General features: G+C 44.0%; 1 protein-coding gene across 1 annotated transcript; it reads right to left on the bottom strand.

Annotated features, from left to right (window-relative positions):
- Positions 1–12,606: 12,606 nt before the first annotated feature.
- On the bottom strand, positions 12,607–20,470 carry Dtd2 (D-aminoacyl-tRNA deacylase 2). The gene is made up of 3 exons (XM_038337961.1): positions 20,358–20,470; positions 17,725–17,794; positions 12,607–13,433 (listed from the first exon to the last, which is right to left on the bottom strand). The coding sequence occupies exons 1-3, from the start codon at positions 20,466–20,468 to the stop codon at positions 13,108–13,110; spliced, it is 507 nt and encodes a 168-aa protein (XP_038193889.1). The 5' UTR covers positions 20,469–20,470; the 3' UTR covers positions 12,607–13,107.
- Positions 20,471–21,211: the final 741 nt, after the last annotated feature.

Raw genomic sequence — 21,211 nt, 5'->3', positions numbered from 1 at the left:
GGACTCATTTCATCGCTATGGTTTATGGCGCTGTTGAGTCTGTTTTGAGCAAGTGTCTGATGTGCACCAGACCTGTCTTCTCTTTACATGTTTATTGTCTGACCTTCTATGGGAGCCAGGAGCCTCTGCTGGACACATTTAGCTTTGCAGTCCTGGCTGGGCAAGTTCCCTCCTCCTCCTAAGACTTCCCAGATGGTACTCCCCCTTGTGGCTAATTCTCTGGTAGGGTTAGCCATAGAGGAAGGCTGTCCCTTAAATGCCTTGCAAGTGTGGTCTGCACAGAGGATCTGTCTTCATACCTTCAAAATCTTCTGAATAGTAATCCCTCCTGGTGGGAGGATTCTGCTGCTGTGTCAAACCACCCCAACTTCAGCACTTGAGTGTTCCACAGCAAACAGACAGTCGGCTCCAGAGGTTGATTCAGGCTGACGGATAGCAAGCTCCTGAGTCATTTTCGGTTGATGAGACTTGTTCCCAGTCATCAAAGACGGGGCTGTCATTCCCTACACACTTTACTGCCTGGGCTGAGCATCTTGCTGCCTGCACATTTTGGTTTTTCATAGCTGAAGCCAGCCTGATCTGTAATACTGGCTCTCAAGGCTGTTTCTCACCCTGGAGCTCAGAAAGTTAAATTCGGGCTCCCCCGTAGTTGTTCCCTGTTCTCAGGTCTCTGTGTAGGTTAGTTTTAAACAAATAGGAACCCTTTCAGAATGGTAACTGGCCACGGCCCTCTGAGTCACAGTGGGTGACAAAACGGGATTCCTCTGTACCGCTAACCAGTCTGCCAGAGAAATTGACTTTCAAGGGCTTCAGGCTAGCTTTGAGGACGGGAATCAGGCTTACCTTCTAGATAAAGCTTCCACTTCCCCTCCTCCCGTCAACGAAACCCTTCTAACTTCTGAAATGCAGCAGGCTTTTGGACGTCTGTAGCCTGTTAGCTCCTTGCTGGTTTTAAACGTCCTTCTGCAGTCTGGTTTGTGAGAGACGTTGCTCAACGCTGTTTTAATAGTCTTCATCTTCTGCTACTCCGTGACCTTAACGCATTGCATCTCTGCCAATCCCTGAGTCGAGATCAGCACAGCCATCTGCTTCTGCCAATCTGTTCCTGGACTGCCAAAAAAATTCCCCTCATTATTTATAGCGTAGCCTCAGCTGGTTGGCTCACCTACTCAGATCTCTCACAGTGGTATGTCGGAGAGTCACTCCTGACCTCCTGGTAGTACCCGGCTCTCCCTTCTTTTTCCTCACATGACTGAGGTCTTCATTTTGTTTTTCCTGCAGAAGCAGAGGGTTTGATGTTTGAACTTGTTACTAAAGTTTCCTACTTACCCTACACTGGCCATCTTTTCCTCCCATCTCAAAGGATGCCCTAAGTTTTCCAAAATCATCCCTCCATCTATGGACTTGATACAGGATTTTGATCCACATTGCCTCTCCTCTTCAAATTTCTCTTTACTTATTCTTCCTCTAAGTATACTCATATTTTCTGAATTTTGATTTTTTAATTTTTTGTGTGTGGATGTTTTGTCTTATATATGTCCATGTTCCATGCACATGCCTGATGCCAGAAAAAATGGTGTTGAATACCCTGGAACTGGAGTTACAGACAGTTCTAAGCTGCCATGTGGTTGCTGGGAATTGAACCCAGGTCCTCTGGAAGAACAGCCAGTGCTCTTAACCACTGAACCATCTCTCCAGTCTCATATCTTTTAAATTTAAAAGTATGGCCCGTGAGTACTGCCTTTCTAAAGACTACCAGTCCCTTTTCCCTTCTACCTTCTTTAAAAGGTTATATATACTTATAAAAAAATTTCAAATTCCCACTGAATTGTGAAGGTGTTTGTCTTCCATAATTCTAAGAGAATTGTATTCAAATAATGTTCATAGTGACCTCTTAAACAACAATCCCAGTGTCCTGTTTGTCTTCCCTTTCTCCTTCCTCTTTACCCCCTCTTTCTGTCTTTCTTTCTTTAATGTGAACAACGAACCCAGGCTTCCACATGCAACACAAGGGCTGAACCACTGAGCCATGCCCCTACCAGGGCTTTATTTTAACTCCCCAGTGGTGGATATTTCTCACTCCAGCTACTTTGAGTTTAGCTCTTCTCTGGAGTCCATAAAGTCATTCTCTTGAAATTTTTTTCTGTTCTGCACATTCTTTGTCATCCTCTTAATACCGTCTTTTAGCCTTTTCTTAAATATTCTCTTAGTCTGCTATTTCTTGTGCACTCTTAGTTTTTCAAGACAGGGTTTCTCTCTGTAACACTCTTAGCTATCCTGGAACTCACTTTGTAGACCAGGCTAGCCTCAGACCCACAGAGATCTGCCTGTGTCTGCCTCCAGAGTGCTGGGATGAAAGGCGTGTGCCGCCACACCCAGGATCTCCCATTTCTTAACTCATATCCTCTGCTTGTTTCTTTCTTTTTTTTTTTTAGCGCTGATGGAGGCTTTGGATGAAGACATCCCATTTAGGACTGAGTGCTCCAAAGTCTCTCACTCTCTGCACATTGTTCATTTGTGGGTCTCTGTGTTAGTTCCCATCTACTTGAGAGAAAGCTTCTTTTATGTGGGCTGAGCAAGGTACTGATAAATGGGCATAGGGTTCGTCACCAGGAGTCATTTCTGTTGTAAGGAGGCTGCTAGTTAGTTCCCGACTGCTCAGCCCCGAAATAATCACACAGAAATTATACTATTTAAAACACTGCTTGGCCCATTAGCTCTAACTTCTTATTGGCTAACTCTTCTATCTTAATTTAGCCCATTTCCATTAATCTGTGTATTGCCACGTGGCAGTGGCTTACAGGGTAAAGACCCAGTGTGTGCCTCTGGCGGTGGCTCCATGGCTTCTCTCTAACGCCACCTTTCTTTCTCCCAGCATTCAGTTTAGTTTTTACTGCCTAGCTGAATTCTGCCCTGCTATAGGTCCAAAGCAGTTTCTTTATTCATTAATGGTAATCACAGCATACAGAGGGGTCTCCCACAATCACATGTCATTGCTATATTTCTTTTTTCTTTTTCTTTCTTTTTTCTTCCCCTCACCTCCCCAATACAGGGTCTCTCTGTGTAACAGTCTTGGCTGTTCTGGAGTTTGTTCTGTAGACAGGGCTGGCCTCTAACTCAGAGGTTGCCTGCATCTGCCTCCTGAGTGCTGGGATTAAAGATGTGCACCACCACTGCTTCATTGTTATGTTTCTCTGTACAAGGATAGTAGTAGCAGGTTTTCCCTGAGGCCCATGACCTATCTAGTCTCAGGTTCCTGGCCACTTCAGCAGTGTCATGGAGTGGACCTTAAACCACTAGTTGGTTAATTCCATAACACTTGTACCTCTGTTGCACCAATATATCTTTCAGGCAGGCCACTGCTGTCATCACAGGATTGTGTCTTGGAGATATGGATAATTACTTCTCTTCTTCAGTAGCTTGTAGAGACTTTCCAGTACCATGGACCCTAAGCAGGAAGCAGGAAGCCTCTAGTCAGGAACCAGGTACCGTCTCTGTGTTCTCTGGCATGTGTAAACATTGTCTTCAGCATTAGGGCCTTACCATCAGGTTGTGGAGAGTAACCAGTAGACCTGGAAGTAGCCAGCGATATTGGGGTTTCCATGGACCCTTCTGGGCAATGACTCAACAAGCTGTACTCCATTCCTGACACTGGAGATTTTACTTAGTGACATAAAATGTCTAGTTGGGGCATTCCCTCCCAAATTATTTGGTGACTCCACTTAGATTATTTAATTTATGTATAGATTTTAGGAAGCTTCTATAGTAGTAGGTAGGCCATTTGAAAAACCATATGGAAACATCGACCTTATCCTCTTTGGCCTGGAGCTTGCTGAGTCATGAGACCCACCTATACACCTGTCTCCAGCTCTCTACAACTCCAACAACAAGGGCCCTATCATGTCCAGATTTTTTAAAATGTGGATCCTGGAGATGGAATTCAAGTCCTTAAGCACCTTATAGACTGAGTTATCTCCCCATCTTTCTCAGTAGTAATTGAAACAATATTCTGAAATCATATTGCAACTAAAATCAGGCCTTGACTTACAGTGGAGAAAAAGCTATCTACTGAAAAGGTATCTGAGGGCTATTATAGTTTAATAATTGCTTAAAGACTACCAGACATTATTAATTTTTGTTCCTTCTTTCTCATTCCTCCTTCCTCCTCTTTCTTCCTTCTGTCTCCTTCTCATCTTGGTCTTCTCCTCCTCCCCTCCTTCTAAAAGACACAGCCCTCACAATGTAGTCATGGCTCAGCCGGTCTGGAACTTACTTTGTAGATCAGATTATCCTCCAGCTCACAGAGCCCCAGCTGCTTCCGCCACCTCCCGGTGCCCAGATGAGCAGGGTAGGCAGCACCACGTCCAGCCTACGTATTTTATCTTTCACTTATAAACAGAGTTTTAAAACTTGCCACGACTTCTGCTGAGACCCAGAGAAAAGAAGGCAGGGTTTTGGTTTGTTTGTTTTTAAATAGGAAGAGGAAGAGAATGACCTCCTTACCAGCGGATGAAGAATGCTGAGTAGCTAGACCTTCCAGCAGGCTTTATGAGCACTAAAGTGCAGGAAAACACTGCACTGTGAATCACCAAAAGGTGTGGGCAATGTCTGCAGCTCCTTCTGTGGCTCAGCCTTGAAATCCAAACAAACACTCACAAATTATGAATTATCTTGATGAGTAACTCACATTCTCGCTGAATTATGTGAACACAAATTTTAACGATTTTTTTCAGTTCATTTGATTAAAGTCCAACCAATCCCGAATAGAAACGATTCAGTTTTCATAATTCTCCAAAAGGGTTTAGACCGAAAGGGATCATGTAATTTATCAAGCACAATTCCCTCCTTGTTAGGATCAATTCTAGAGACATTAAGTAGCGTAGAATTCATAAGAAAGCTAAGACTCTGGAATTAGAGGCTGCTTGACTTTTGGGTTCAGAGATAGCACCCCAAATACGATCAATTTTCACATCTGAGTCTGTGTTAGGGTCACTGGTAGGGAGAAGTGCCTGTTAAGGTCTAGATTCTGGGTATGGCAAGGTGGTAAAGTTGGTGAAGGTGTTTACCATCAAGCCTGACAACCTGAGTTCGATTCCTGGAACCCACGTGGTGAGAAGAGACAACTATCTCCTGTAGCATGAATCCTAATTGGTCTTAATAATAAAAACCCAGAGTCAGATATAAGGGTTAATGCTGAAAAATAAGAGAAGCAGAGCAGCCATCCACTAGAGTTCTTACCTCTACTTCAGACCATCGGGGAGATCCTGTCTCTACGAATCCTCAGACTGAATCTGAGCTCCTGCCTCCTCCCATCTTATAGTCCTCTCTCTGCCCAGTCATAGCACTGCTGTCTCTACCTCCCTAGTACTGGGATTAAAGGTATGGGATCCCAAGTGCTAGGATCACCTTTTTGTGAGCTCTGTCTCTCTTTTAGACAGATTCAATCTTGTGTAGTCCAGGGTTGCCTGGAACTAACAGAGATTTGTCTGCTTCTGTCTCCTGAGTGCTGCTGGGATTAAAGGTGCGTGCCTGGCCTCTATGGTTAACTAGTGGCTTAGCTCTGCACTCTGATCTTCAGCTTTATTTGTTAGATCACAAACAAAGCATCACTACAGGCTCCTGTAAGCTGTCTTCTGACTTCCACATACACACCATAGCATGCACACGTCCTGCTCCCAAATAAAAAACCATTTTTAAAAAGGTAGACTTTAGGAGCCGGGGAGACGGCTCAGTGGTTCAGCTCTTTTTGCCCAATGTGTATGAAGCCATAGGTTTATTTCCCAGCATTCAATAAAACAAACAAGATATAAATTCCTCCCCACTCTTAGAGATCTAGGGTGAGAGGCAGGAATTTGCACTTTAATGTGTTTTCGAAGAAATTCTGATTCAGGTAATCTTTAGATCATATTTTGATAGAATACTGGGCAGCTGTACAAATGGCGAATTCCCTTAGAACAAGCCTGCTATATTCAGGGTCAGTTAGACAGTAAGCTAACCTTACTTGGGAAGTGGAGGAGCCATTCGTCCTACTGACTATCATTTGGGATTTTTGGGGGTAGGGTGATGTTCTTAGAGATGGAGCCCAAACCCTCCACCACTGAGCTGTATTCCCAGGCTCTGCCCAATTTGTAATTTTTTTTTTTTAGGACAAGTTCTCGCTAAATTACCCAGACTGCTTTGCGTTTGCCATTCTCATGGTTCAGCCTTCCCAGTAGCTGGGATCTGTGCCACTAGGTTCAACGGGGACCTTGATAGACAGAAAGGCCCTCTGGGTAGGCAGGCTTTCCCACAAAGCAAGTATGGGATCCGAGGAGTCTTTTGACCGGCAGCAGAGCCGCAGGCTCACACAGCACACGGCCTCTGAGAAAGGTTAAGACATGATCGACAGCAGCTTCCCATATCCCTACCGTCCAGATTCTACATTTAGCATTTGCTATATTTGCTTCGCTAGCTGTATCCTCATCTTTCCACCCCAGGAACAAGATTATCTTGCTTTCTGGGTATTCTAATCCCCTCCCCCCCCCCCCCCCCCCCCCCCCCCGCTCCCACCACCCTACAGTGCTGTTTTTAACCTTTCTTTTGGCTCTGTTCCTTGCTAGCTGTTTTGGCATCCCCACGTTATAGTCTTCTTGAGACTGGATCTGCGCCTCTGGGCTTAGAGCATCTTCACACTTGTCAGAGCAGGCAGGCAGCGAAGACCGGGCGATTACGTTTCGTCTTCGTTTCGTCTATACTTTCAAAATTAACACTGCTTCACATTTCTTTGTGGGTAAATTTTCAGGTACCTCAAACCCCAGCGGATTAAAATACGAATTTGTCTTTCCAGTAACACATAAATTACATTTTAGAGTGATTTTAAATACTTTTTTTATATAGTCCCATAACCAACCAGCTGCTCTGAAGTATATTTGTCAGTCACTACCTAATTATGCTCATTTCCATGCTTACAGAAAGCCGCCAGCCTATTACAAGTGGGCGCTAATCCCCTTGTCCACGCTGTTCTAAAGAACATGCCTCCTTGCCACTAAATTCTCTTTTCTCTGTAATCCCGTGTACTGCAACCTGGGTAATCCTTCTAACCCTTTAACTTTTGTTCCCTTAGTTTACATGTGTCCATGCATACATCCATCCATGCAGGCACATGTGGAGGCTAGAAGGGACACCCAGAGAGGGCAACATCAAGACATTATCCTCAACTGTCTCTCTACCTGATTTCTAAGACGGTGCCTGTCACTGAACCTGTGGCTCACCTTAGGGTTATCGGGCAGAGCAGCAAGCCCCACAGACCCATTTGTCCCCACCCTGCTAGGGCTGAGGTTATAAATGCTGGGATTGCTGGCTTCTATACGGTGCTGGGGATCCGCACACAGGTCCTCACCTGTGCACAGCAAGACTTTGCCCAGAGCCAGCTCCCAAAACCATTTCTACTCATGTCATTTTCCTTTCAGAGTCTTCAGTGGCATCTTGTTACCTGTTAGTCCAAAGCTTGAAATTCCTTCTCCATCCCTTGGACAGAGAGAAGGCCTTTTCATTCTCCAAAGGTTGGCCAGATTTCCATGACTTAAATTTTTTTTTATTATAGTGTGTGTGTGTGTGTGCACTCATGCTATAACACAATCGTGAAGGTCAGAGGACAACTTTTCCAAGTTGGTTCTCTCCTTCAACCTTAATGTGGGTCCCGGGATCTAACTCAGCCTTTACCAGCTGAGCAATCTCGCTAGCCTGTGCATCTTTTACAACATACAGATTTACCACCCGAGCGAGAAGCATTCTGTTAATCTACATTCCGCAGATGGACTTTTCCAGATATCACAGACCGCATACTGGCCTGCGTGTGTCTGTGTCTGACCTGCCCCTACTAGACAGAAAGTCCTTGGCTTAGGGATCATGTCTGGGACCATCTCACACAGTCCTATGCTGACTGGCAGATCCAGACAGCCCTGCATGTGGAAAGGACTCGTTCACGACGTAGTATTATGTGAAAGCTGGAAGGGCATTCTTCAACACCTTGGCTTACCAAAGACAAGTACTGTGATGGAAAGGGATAAAAAGCCCCAGGACAGCTATCTGTGAGTTCATGGGCAGCTTGGTCTACGTAGTGAGTTTGAGGACACCAGGGCTACATAGTGAGACCCTGTCTAAAACAAAAAGGATGCTATTTATCTCAGAATTTACTGTTTGAGTCACATACCACACAGCTGCTTTATTCTGAGATTGGTTAGGGGGTTGCTAATAAAGCTTGGTGCATCAGAATTCATATTTGTAAACACAATTCACACATTCTTGTTTCATAGTTTGTTTTTAGAAAGACTCAAATATGTTTCCTTACATGGTACTTAACTTCTGTATTTTAAGGATATTTGCTTTTTGAACACTGTTTTATAGACAAAACTTTTTTTGTTTTGTTTTTATTGAGCTATACATTTTTCTCCGCTCCCCTCCCTTCCTCCCCGCCTCTCCTACCCTCTCCTGTGACCTCCCACGCTCCCAATTTACTCAGGAGATCTTGTATAGAGAAAACTTTTATACCAATACAGCTGCACTATAGTAGAAAGACACTACAGAGTGAACCCTGAGACGACCCACGAGTCCTCTGCCCTCCGTATAGCATTCCTCTGGTGCCTTCTATCATAGCAAAGCAAGGCGCAGCTATATTTAACTTGCTTCCTGTAGCTCCAACCTTTATAACTAAGAAATCCACTGTGCAATAACAATATAACTGGCACAACATCAAGAGTAGTCTGGCCACTGGCACATCTCCGCCGCTGCCTCTGATAGAGCTCACTGAGAACAACCAAGCATGGTAACAGACGCAGCACTGTGGCAAAGCTGTAGGAGATAAAATATTTAGACTGTATGCTGTCTGCCCACGCTATTCTGTCTCTCCGTGTTAATATACGCTTACAGTCCAGAAATAAAAAGTACGCAATCTCATAGTACATCACAGGTTTCAAGAAAGGTACAAGTCTAATACGAAGGGTGATGGCAACAGAAATCCCCGTGGGGCTGAAAGAGACCGCCTGAGGCTACAGAGCAAAGGTGATGGATTTAGAGTGGAAAAGAGGTAATGAGGTAAGGGCGCAACCTGGAAAATGATGCTAGACCCGCGCTAAAGATGCTCAGGGCAGTTGTGGGGGGAAAGTTTTGAAAGGTGAGCTTGAGCTCAGTTACAGAAGAGCAGGGCAGGTGGGGTAGGCCAAGGGGAAAGGCACTGGCTGCCAGGCCTGTCTGACGGACATGTCATGAGGGGACCCACATGATGGAAGGGAAGAACCAAGTCCTGCAAGATGTCCTTTGACATCCGCACTGGCTTTGTGGCATACACCCCATCCCGCCACCGCCAACTATAAATAATGGCAAAAGAACAGAACAAAACCCCTTGACTCCAGCCTTAGAAGTCTGGACTTGGTTCTGAGTGATGGGTTCGGGATTCTGTGGAGTGCAAGAGTCATCTGGCAGGAAGACTGGTGACTAGACAGACTTTGACTCTAAGACTGTGATTTAGAACTGCATTCAACAGGTTCCCTTGGTGAGTCTGGGACAAGGTGAGATATTATCTTCTACAAAAATTTAAGAATCCGCCGGACGGTGGTGGCGCACGCCTTTAATCCCAGCACTCGGAAGGCAGAGGCAGGCGGATCTCTGAGTTCGAGGCCAGCCTGGTCTACAAGAGCTAGTTCCAGGACAGGCTCTAGAAACTACAGGGAAACCCTGTCTCGAAAAACCAAAAAACAAACACAAACAAACAAAAAATTTAAGAATCCTTACTGTTGTAAAGACTGGTGGTTTGGATGAGAATGTCCACCACAGGCCATATGTTTGAATGCTTGAACCCGTTGGTGGAATTGGTTGGGAAGAATTAGGAGGTGTGGCTTTGTTGGAGGAGATGTGTCAGTGATAGTGGCTTTGAGGTTTCCAAAGCCTATATCATTCCAATTCTCTCTCTGCCTCATGGTTAGTATCTCAATATGTAAGCTCTCAGCTATTGCTCCAGCAGTATGTTTGCCTGTTTGCTGCTATCCCACCACGATACCATGATGGTTGTGAAATAATCCTTTGAAACTGTATGAAAGCCCCCAATAAACTATTCTGTAAGCTCCCTTGGTCATGGTGTCTCTTCACAGCAATAGGAAAGTAATGAAGACAGATTTAAAATGTTCTATAAGCTCTGAAAACTTTTTTTTTCGAGACAGGGTTTCTCTGTATAGCCTTGGCTGTCCTAGAACTTGCTCCGTAGACCAGGCTGGCCTTGAACTGATAGAGATCTACCTGCCTCTGCTCGCCAAATGCTGGGTTTAAAGGGTGCACCACCACTACCCATTCTGAAAACTCTTAACTTTTAGGTTCATAGGTCTCTGCTCTGACCTTGTTATTTGATTTTTCTTCAGAATTTTTCTTTGGTATTTCCAATTGTTTTTCATATTTTGTTTATTGGCTGCATTTGTGTCTGGGTGCACAAGCGTCACAATGTGCACGTGGAGGTCAGAGGACAATTTGGAGTTGGTGCTCTCCTTTTGCCATGTGAGTCCCAAGAACTGAACTCAGATCACTAAGCTTGGTAGCGGGTACCTTTACCCCTGAGCCATCCTGCTGGCCTCCTGTTTATGTACTGAAGAGCACCTTTGCTCAGCAGTGTTTCTTGTTTTTCTCTCTGCTATCTTTAAGAGTTTTTGGCCTCTTGGACTCTGCTCTTTCTTTGCAAGTTATTATCCAAGGTTCTGCCTTATGAATAGTGTCTGTGTTAATGATCAGTTGGCTCCACACTGACAGAATAAAAGTTGCCAAAAGCAATTATCAAATACTACAGCATTCTCTGCCACTTGTCTCGGAGAATAGCAACCACACTGTTATCACAAGAGAACGTCATATTAATTTATCCTCTTGGTGACCAGAACTCACTAGTTGATTGACTATGTCAGGAACCTAAACTCCAACCTCAATGTGTAGACTTTGTCCTGCACATAAAGAGTTACAACAGCTTCTAAGCCATGCAGTACCATAGATAGACATGCTCTAGAAACAGTGCCTTGTAGACAGCTTGCAGAAGGTATATGAGCTATAGGTTGTGGGGCTGCAGAGATGGCTCTGTGGTTATGAGCACTGGATACTCTTCTAAAGGATTTGGGTTCAGTTCCCAGAAACCACATGGTGGCTAACAGTCAGGTAATAATTGACAGCAATTCATCAAGAATCTGATGCTGTTTTATGGGCTATATGGGCACTGCATGCATGCCTCTGCCCTTCTTTTTATAATTTGAAGTAAGGATGAAGGCACATTTCAGTTTGCTTTATTTATTTATTAAATGACGTGTGTGCATGTGTGCACACGCTTGAATGTAGGGCAGGGTCCTGGAGCTGGAGTTACAGGATGCTGAGAATTGCCTGACATAGGTGCTGGGAGCTGAACTCTGGTCTTAACCACTAAGCCACCTGTTCAGTTCCCTCATTTTACTTTATACAAATGTGTTCAAGACATTAAAACCACATCTGTTGCATCTTACATATGGTGTTTTCCACAAGTGGTTCCAGGATTCTAAACTGAAAGATTACAAACATTTAGGGGTCTTGGAGAGGCAGCTCAGAGGCTAAGAGCTTGCATTGTTTATCTCAGCACCCGCACCAGGCACAGTCACCTGCAACTCCAGTTCCAGGGGAGCTTCCATCCCAAGGGCCCCGCACTCATGTGGACATACCAACCGACAGACATGCGCACGCGCACACGCCCCCCCCCCACACAAAAGAAAAAATAAATCTTTGAAAAAATATTTAGAAAGTATATTGTTTGAAACAGTCTATAATCTTAGAAAAACTGAGGGATAAGACACATATGTTAAGGGCAATTTTGTTTGTGTCTAATTTAGTAACTAAACCAATTAACTGGCAACAAGTCTCAGTATAAAAGTCAGAGGAAGGAGATGACTCTTTCATAGTGGATGACCTAGGGAAAATGACATCTTTCTTTCTATAGCGCTATCTTCATTATAGATATGAAAATAAAATGTGTATATTGATGGGTTTTTGAGCTCCTTGGACAAAAAAAGCTACAAAAAGCAAAGGTGAAGTAATTTCCAAATCTATAATTTTTCTGCTTACCCCCATCTGCCATCATTTCTAATTAACAACCTTCCATGAACTTGGAATACCTTTCTCCACAGTACCTCAGGCGGTTTGTGTAAGGAGAATTCTTGAGCTTCATCTAGGGCTGTGAGTCAGCATTTTACACAGGCATAAAACCAAAAGGATTTAAGGTAAGTAATGGAATATTTTTGAAAGATATGCACATGTCCTTGAGGAGATTTAAGAAAAATTGGGGTTTCTAAGCTTATGAATAGTTTATCACATTTCAACAACTGCATTGTGAATCAATAAAGCAGAAGTTAAGGATAATGAGCTCAAGTTATTGATTCTCAAGTTTCAAAATAGAACAGTACAGGAAAGCTATAAAAAAAGGAATTTCGGGCATGTGTGCAAGAGGAATTTAAAATGTCGGAACAGGCCAAGGGACGCCTAAGACACCAAGAGAGTCCAGCGGCTTCCTCAGATGTCTACGTCTGCTAATCAGAAATATTTAATTTTCAATTTAAAAAGACCTTGGAGTTTTTAATATTTGTCTTTACTTTTTATTTATGTGTATGCTTGTGAACTTGGGAGCACTCCAATCCCCCAGAGCAGCAGGTGCAGACTCTTAGGACCCATCGCGCTGGGCACTTGAGTCCAGGACCTCTAAGACAGCAGCAAAACCTCTTCACTACCGAGCCATCGCTATGCCACAGTTTCCAATGTTAAAAACATATTTTAAAGTCAAGGCAGAGGGGTCTGCAAAAACCAGTGCTGCTTTTTACAAACGACTCATTTATTTTCCCAATTTATTGTTTTGAGACAGGCTGTCCTTGACTGGCTAGGTAGACCAGGATGGCCTCCAAGTGACAGAAATCTGCTGTCTCTGAGCGTTGGGATGGGATTAAAGGAATGTGTCACTATGTCCAGCTTGGATCCAGGATTTTCTTGCCAAAACGTGTTGCAGATCTGTGCCTTCAAGACGAAGGGGACCAAACCTAAGTCCAGTCCAGTCCTTTTATACCAGGAGGCAGTCGTGGAGAGAGTCTTTCAAAACTCAATTAGGTGCGTGTATGGTCCATTGGTGTCCAGCTTTAACACTTGCCTGTTCCCGTAGGTGCCATGTGCCACTACCACCCCCGCTTCCGCACACTTGCTGTTGGAGGCCAAGGCTTTCTCACACAGACTCACGAACTGGGAGTACAGTTCCAGGCCTTCCTCCTTCCCGGAGTTAGCGTGATACTGCATGTTTTTTCCTTTCACCCTGCCCCCGAGGGTGGCTTGAGGGATGATGAGAACGTCGCCCGGCAGATCCAGGATAGAGACATGCTTGCCGTTTTCCGTCTCACTTAATTTCACATTTAACAGCGTATTAACTGGGCAGGGAAAAAAGGTAAAACATTCTGAAGTGAAAAGCAAACATGAAGAAAATCATCAATCTTTTACTTGGTTTCATATTTAAAACCTAGTTTTAAAACCCAGTCTCTGTAGGTTTAAAAGGGCTTCAGGGAATGTCAGAGCCCTAGAGTGCGCATGTGCGCACATGCGCATAGCCACACAGCCCAGAAAATTCTGAATTTCATACAAAAAAACCCCCACCAAGGTGCTTCAAATCTGACCCAACGATCAGGCTGTCCCACACACAGTTCATCCAGGAAGGTCTATATTCAAAGAATTAACTGTACACTAGAATCTCGAGTATTGCTGTCTCTGGGGAACACGTGAACGTTTGTTTCTCTGATCCTTTTATTTCATAAGCAAATACCAACTGGTTCAATTCCAGTATAACCCAGATGATTTTGTAATATCACAATTTAAGGCAATATTAACACGGACTAACATTTTATAAATAAGGCCTATTAAGAAAATGCAGATTAATTATTACAAATGAAAAAGTAAACAAAAGATACAGGGCCACTGGCAGCATAAATGTATATGTATATGTGTATCTATATGTATATATGTGTATACAAGGGAGGTTGGAGACTTGGTTATTAAAAGCTCTGACTACCCTCCCAGAAGACTGAGATTTGGTTCCTGGCATCCACATGGCAGCTAACAACTGTCCCTGACTCCAGTTTCCAATGCACTATTCTGGCCTCTGCAGGCAATGCACACATGTGGTACACAGACATACATGCAGGCTATTACACAGAGAAACAGTCTCACCCCCCCAACCAAAAAAAAAAAAACCCAGAAAGAAAAAAAAAGAAGAGAACAGAACAGGTAGTAAAGCAATTCTGAAAGCCTCACACTCCTGTTCTCTGAAAGGCACACTTTCACCATCAGGCACAGTAGGGCAGGCACGGTAGCCTTTTACCTCAGGCAGACCGATCTCTGAGTTCCAGCCCAGCCTGGGATTCAGAGACTTATTTAAGGCATGTTTTCTGGTCTGACTGATTTCACTACTACACACTATGTAGCAACCATCAGTAAGGACTTGGTTATGATCCTACTCTACAACTCACGGTAAAATCAGCCAATTCCTAACCTATGCTGCAAGACCCATCACTTCTCAATCAGCTAACATCTCTCTTTAAACACCTTTGTATTCTTTGTTAGGAAGGTCTCTGCTCACAGCCAGCGGCCCTGCTGACTACATCTCAGGAAGACAGGAACTCCCAGAACACGTCACTGCAACCAGCATTATACTTAGCTCTCCAGGCCTCAGGCTTTGGCAAACTGAGTTAACAAGTCTGGGTTAACAGCAATGAGCAGCAATACCATTTTTATTATACTTTAACACACCTCCCTCTACTGGCTGTGACTGAGAACTCACATATCTGTATGTAAAAATAAACACAGCACAAAGACAAACAGAAATGAGACAATATTAATAGCATGTTAGAAACTTAAAGGATGTAAGATGGGTTATTAGATTCCCCAGTGACACAGAGAGGAGATCAAGCTTTGACAGACCCCCCAACCTACTTTTATACAGAAGATGAACTGAGGAGGAGTCTATACACTTCTGTGTTAGCTACGGTACTTCAGACTTCATAGACATAACTGGTTATATCCATGAAGGTCTGATCCATGAGTAAGTATGAGGGGGACTTTAAGAGAACCTCATCACACCAGCTCACTCATGGACTAGAGAGACGCACAAACTGATCTCTCAGCATATGTTGGCTTGTTAAACTATTTGCTAAAGGGCTTAGGGAAGGCGTCCTCTTTGTTTTCAATGGTCTTACACACGTGTTTAGAGGGGGCTCATAAAGACAAAGGTAGAACCATCTAGTCACTATAAAACAAGGCAGCTTGGGTTTGGTGGGCTTACTTTACCTCATTATGATTAAGGCATCATAAGACAACTTTGCAAAGTCAATCATTTTTGTTTGTTTTTTTTTTCCTTCAAGACAGGGTTTCTCTGTGTAACAGTCCTGGCTGTCCTGGAACTCCCTCTGTAGACCAGGCTGGCCTCAGACGCAGAGATCCACCTGCCTCTGTCTCCTCAGTGATGGGATTAAAGGTGAATGTTACCACTGCCCGGGTACAAATGACCAGCATCTTATTTTGAATTCGAAGCATCTTACTACATTCCTTTGGCCAACAAAGATGACCAAGGTAAAATACTAATTTAGGCAAATGAGCAGAATGCTCGACACCTCCGCGTTAGGACCTGAGAAAGACCTCTAGCACAGGAGCTGCATCTCCTTATCCCCCAGATTCAAATTTCAGACTATTAGTTACTCGCTTTCCATCCCCACCCGTTTTCATGCCTTGACAAAGTTGTCAAGCAAGTCTTATATACCAGTGTAAAGTTTCCTTTGTTTTGACTAAGGTGTTGTCAATGGGCTATCTGCCTGTGAGTTCCATTTTCATTACTCTGACTTGTCTAGATTAACTTCTGTAAGCTCTAACTATCTGTTTGTATTGTTTTCCCTTTGGTGACAAGGCCAGCTCTCTTGTTCAGGCTGTCCTCCAAGCCCAGGAGCAAGGGATCCTTCTGTCTCAGCCCTCTGTAGCTAGAGCGATAGGCACCCACCACTGTGCTGGGCTTAAATTACTTACTACGACTAACATGTGCCATATTTTACCAATGAGGAGCACATAAACTACCCCCAATCTTAGGAATGGTTCCATTATCTCAGGTTTATTTCTGAGTATAATCTTTGAACCAAATACTGCCTTGCAACAGTGTGTGATGTGATTCAGTCCATTGGAACCCATGGAGATATCTATCACAAGGAATGTGCAGGATGTGGACTGTACAGGATCCTGGAAAGCTGCAGCAGAAAAGTTAATGCTTTGTGATCCCTGAGCATTTACTCTGTTTTCTCTACCCTCAGAGGAAGTGTGGCTGTGATGACACTAAGTTTGGTTCAAGAACCAGGAGAACTGTGTTTATATATATTGACACAAAACCCTACATAAATGGTTGCCATAAATTCTCCTAGATCAATGATATAAGGCTGAGTTGTCTGGATTTGACTGGATACACATGTTGTACATACATTGGCATCTACTGTCCCATTAGGGATGCTCTTATCTGATGGGGAGAGGGATGGGACCATGGGGGATAAGAGGGACAAAAAGGGTAATGGGAGTAAATAAGGTCAAAATACACGATATACATCTACAGAACCTGTCATTCTATAAGAAGTATTAAAACACACACACACACGCACACAGTTGTGGGTGTGGTATAGAAAGCAGCACAGCATTTGCTGGAACTCTGTGGCCATCCTGCTCTTGGGAACCTTCTGTGCTCTGGGCAGAAGCGTGTTTGGCATATGGGCTATTTGTCTATCTTCTATATCAGTCTACAACCACCTGCAATGCTGTGACATTTTCAAAGAGCTCCACCATGTGCACATGTACATTCTTTAAATTTTACAATAAGCATTATAATTAATACACCAGCATAATTCAGGATCATGCTTCTTGGGGCTGCAGAGATGGCTCAGTAGTTACGAGCACCTGCCACTCTTCCAGGGAACCCGGGTTCCAGTCCTAACAGCCACATGCAGCTCACAATCCCCTGTTATGCGGGTTCCAGGGGATCTGATGCCCGCTTCTGGCCTCTGAGGCAAAACACCAATACATATTTAAAAAGAAGAGAAAGAACCAACCACCCACCCACCCCATGTTCCTGGAGCTGGGCCTGCAATTACCCCAGAGGCGTAGCAGACAGACTGCACACTCAGTGCCCTTCTGGGACAGAGGAACTGAAGGTCAGCTGGGTAAATTGTCAAGACCTCAATTTAAGACTTTTAAGGAAAAAAAAATCTAGTTTACAAAGAATTAGGTCTCATTATGGCATTTTTTTTAATTCAAAATGTTCTTGTTTGGATGTTAATTGTTAAAAAGACCTTAGGACATCGTGCAGCAGTGGAACAGGCTCCACTTTCTTAACTCGCTCTAGGCCCTGGCTGCAATCCTTAGCACTACCGCAAAACAAAACAAAAAAGTCAAAATAAAGTAAGTTATCCTTCTCAGCTGAGGTTATAGGTGAGCGGCAGAGCACTTGCTCGGCAGGGACACATCCGAGGTTCAACCCCAAGCCCCTCAAACCAAAACAAAGTCCCACCAAAGCCAGCACAGTAGTGTTGGCATTCCGCTCATATGCTCGCTGACGGTGCCATCTTTATTCGTCCTACATTATAAGGACTTTTAACCCGCCACCCCACACCCCCTCACCGTGAGAAGAGAGAAAACACATACCCATCTTGGGAAGAAGCTCTTTGTCCGCCCCCTTGAAGAAGCACACATAGATCACTAGGCCTCTCTGGATCTGTGAGGAATCACCACAGGAATCTACATTAGGAAGGCGTCAACAGAGGGTGGGTGCAAGGGGGGACGTTTCACTGTGTTTCTAAGCGTGGGGTTAAAAGCCAAGGGCGAAAAATAAAAATCATTTTGAATTCTAAGTAAATTATGGGACACCAAACTCTTTCTTGAGTTTTAATGACCATGATTATTTATTTCGGCGGAGCTTTCAGCCAGCCGCCTCCACACCAGGCAAGGCTGACAGGAACAGTCTGCTTGCGGGCTGCCCTATCCAACACCAAGTGCGTTTCTCTTGCGCCACACAGGGCTGGTGACTAGGGGCAGGCTCACGGATGTCTTTCGATGCTCCTCTTTATTTTCCCCTAAGTCGTTTATTTAAAGAGAGCACTATTTCCGATTTCTACAAACTCCAGGAGACTGCTTTTTCTGTTACGTTGGCTTTAAGTAAAGCCAATGATTAGGCTTTGAAAATTACATTTATGCCAATAATTTTATACAAAAAGGTTGGTTGTTATCAGGAATATACACTTATTCATCGTATGTAATGACTTGGGTATTTTTTACTAGTTTCTTTAAGACAAACTACAAGAAGATACAAGCGGCGCTAAATGACTTTGACGCTACTGTTGAAGAAACCGCTGGGGTTGTGATTCCGCGCCAATCTGCGTGACTCCAGGCACCTCACTTGATTCAGAAGTAGCCACAAAGATTAAAGGAGTTAATAATTGCACAGTACTTACACAGTGCTGAGTTCACAGTAAGTCTGACACAGGTGTTTATCAAACGCTATATAAAAATAAATTTAAAGGCAGAGGCACAGTTTTCTTCACATTTTAGCTGCCAAAGCATTTTGCATGCTTCGTACACAATTGGGACCCAATTTAAGAGCTAGTGGCATTAACATTTAACTATATCTTTCTGGCTCTGTTGACCTAAATGGTTTTCTGTGTAAGCATAGCTCTGCATTCATACGTGAATTACCTGGAAAAAATATTTCACTTTAATTACATGTGTGCATGTGTATGTGTGTCTGTGTACAGTGGCAGATGCCTGTCAAGCCTAAAGGGGTCTATCAGTTCCCATGGGGCTGGAGCTGCAGGTGGTTGTGAGCCAGCTCGTGTGCTGAGAACTGAACTCTGGTTCTGCTCAAGAGCAGCACTTGCTCTCAACTGAGGAGCCATTTCAACAGCCCAGCAGGCATTTTTAAGAAGGGCAATTGTACTTCTGGAGCAACAGGCAAGAACCTCCAATCCCATCTATGGCTAAGGGGCTGGCAAGGGTGTCACAGATATCTATACCATCAGAAGTCTCTCCACCAATACAATTTTGAGCTCAAGTCTTCCACTCAGTCACATCTGGTACCTGGATGCAGGAACCAAGTACCTATTTATGACCAGAAACACCCACTTCCTGATCACAGCGTTACTACCTCTGAATGTTATTTTCTTTGAATTTAATACTAGATCTTAACTTGTGACCTAAAAATCCGTCTCTTCAAGTAAAAAAAAAAAATTTTCCCCTGAAGTTTCTTTGGTATACATTACAATACATTGGAAAGTAGGTAATTCCCACTGTGGCTTTAAAACGTTCAGTTCCCAGGGAGGAAAACATCCTTCTGGGACAGCCAAGTCTACGTGAATAAAACTAAGAGGCAAGGTAACTTTCAAGTAAAATGCTATTTTTTTAAAAAAAATTCACTTTGCTAATAGACCAGAGTACAGGAAGACTAGACTAGACTACTCAGCTCTTTGATGTGTGGGAGGGAAGGAAAAGCCTTTGAAACACCTTTTAAATTCTATAAACACAAAAGGACAGTTTGGAAGGCTGCAGTAAAATTCGATTCTGCATCATGAAATGTGGGGAGAACAAAAATGACAAAGGATGAACTCTAAATGATTGGGTTTGGAATTTGTTACACCAAACGGCAACAATTAAAACAGGTATTTTTTTAGATATAAATAAAATTTCAAAACCTCAAGGAAAAGCCCTAAGTACGGAAGAAAAAGAATTTGAGAAAAGGGAGATGGTGAAGATACTGGAAGATTGAGTGATTTATTATTTATTTACTTAAAGGAGGGTTTTTCTCTAGGTAGTCCTGCCTGGCCTGAAACTCGGTACGTAGACCAGGATGGCTCTGAACTGCCTCTGCCTCTGAAGTGCGGTAATTAAAGGCAATGCTGCCACCACACTCGGTGATATTAGAGTTTTTAATGCTTGGTTTAAGGTCACCCACATACACTTGGTTTAAGTTCACGATGACAGATCTATGCTAAAGAATGCTCGATATGAAGTCTAATTTAGTGGAGGTGAATGAGATTCTCTAAAAATTCTGAGTACAGTTCGGCGGGGCGGCTTACGCTGTGACCCCAACACTTAAGATAGATATAAGGCAGAAGCATCCTTAGGTGGAGAGGGCTAGAGAGCCAGTGGAGCACAGGCCACCAGGAGCCACTCCAAAGCGACAACGAGGCCGCCCACTAGGGTGAGCAGACGGAAAGGGACACTCTTCCTCCCAGGAGAGAAGAGAGAAAGACCAGCACCACAGTGAGAGGAGGGCCGGGCATTACCTCCACCCACTGCGCCGCGGCGTCCCCGTCGGCCGGGCGCACTTGTAGATGAGCGTGCAGACACTGCTGCAGGAGCGCGCGGGCCAGCACCGTATTGCTGCCGTCCGCCATGGCTAGACTCCTCACTGCGCATGTCCAGCGCAGGCTCTGCCCTGTCATCTGTAGCTCCGCCCTAGGAGGGCGGGGCCTCTGCCGGGCTTTGCTGTGTCCTGGCTGTGCAGTTGATCCACAGCGGGTCCCTAACCGGGATTCCCCCCGATAAGCGAAAGGGTTTGTGTTTAGAGAGACTTTTTTTTTTTCTTAATCGCATCCTAGAATATCTTGATTTTGGTTTGTTTTTGGAGGTAGAGTCTCCTGGGGCCGAGGTTAGTGATGGTAGCCCGTAGTTGAGGCTGACCTTGAACTCCTGACTCGGAATTGCTGGGATTACAAGTGTGCAGCCCTCTCCCACTCCCTTCGACTCTGCTTCAGATGTTTTGAAGAAACATTTTTCACTTGAGAAAGCTTAGGTTTCTAGATGTTGAAAAGATGTATGTCAGAGTTAAGTTCATTCTGTGCTCATTATAAGGACAACGAGTGAAAACAGAGCCAGAATTAAAGCTGTGGGTGGGATAGCCTTTCACACTGGTCACCTAAGACTATTGGAAAATCGCATTTACATTATGATTCATAACAGTAACAACATTACAGTTAGGAAGTAGCAACGAAAATAATTTTAGGATTGGGGCCTCCACAACACAAGGAACTGTGTTAAAGGGTCGCATCATTAGGAAGGTTGAAAACCACTTAACTAGAGCTAGAAATCTCTCAAAAATATGCCTTGCCCATTCAATAAAGCAGTGCTGTCTCCTGTA

The sequence above is a fragment of the Arvicola amphibius genome, chromosome 7 (genome assembly GCF_903992535.2).
Source record: "Arvicola amphibius chromosome 7, mArvAmp1.2, whole genome shotgun sequence".
Classification (NCBI taxonomy): domain Eukaryota; kingdom Metazoa; phylum Chordata; class Mammalia; order Rodentia; family Cricetidae; genus Arvicola; species Arvicola amphibius.
The sequence above is the reverse complement of the archived record's forward strand: the minus strand, read 5'-3'. Positions and strand labels throughout refer to the sequence as shown.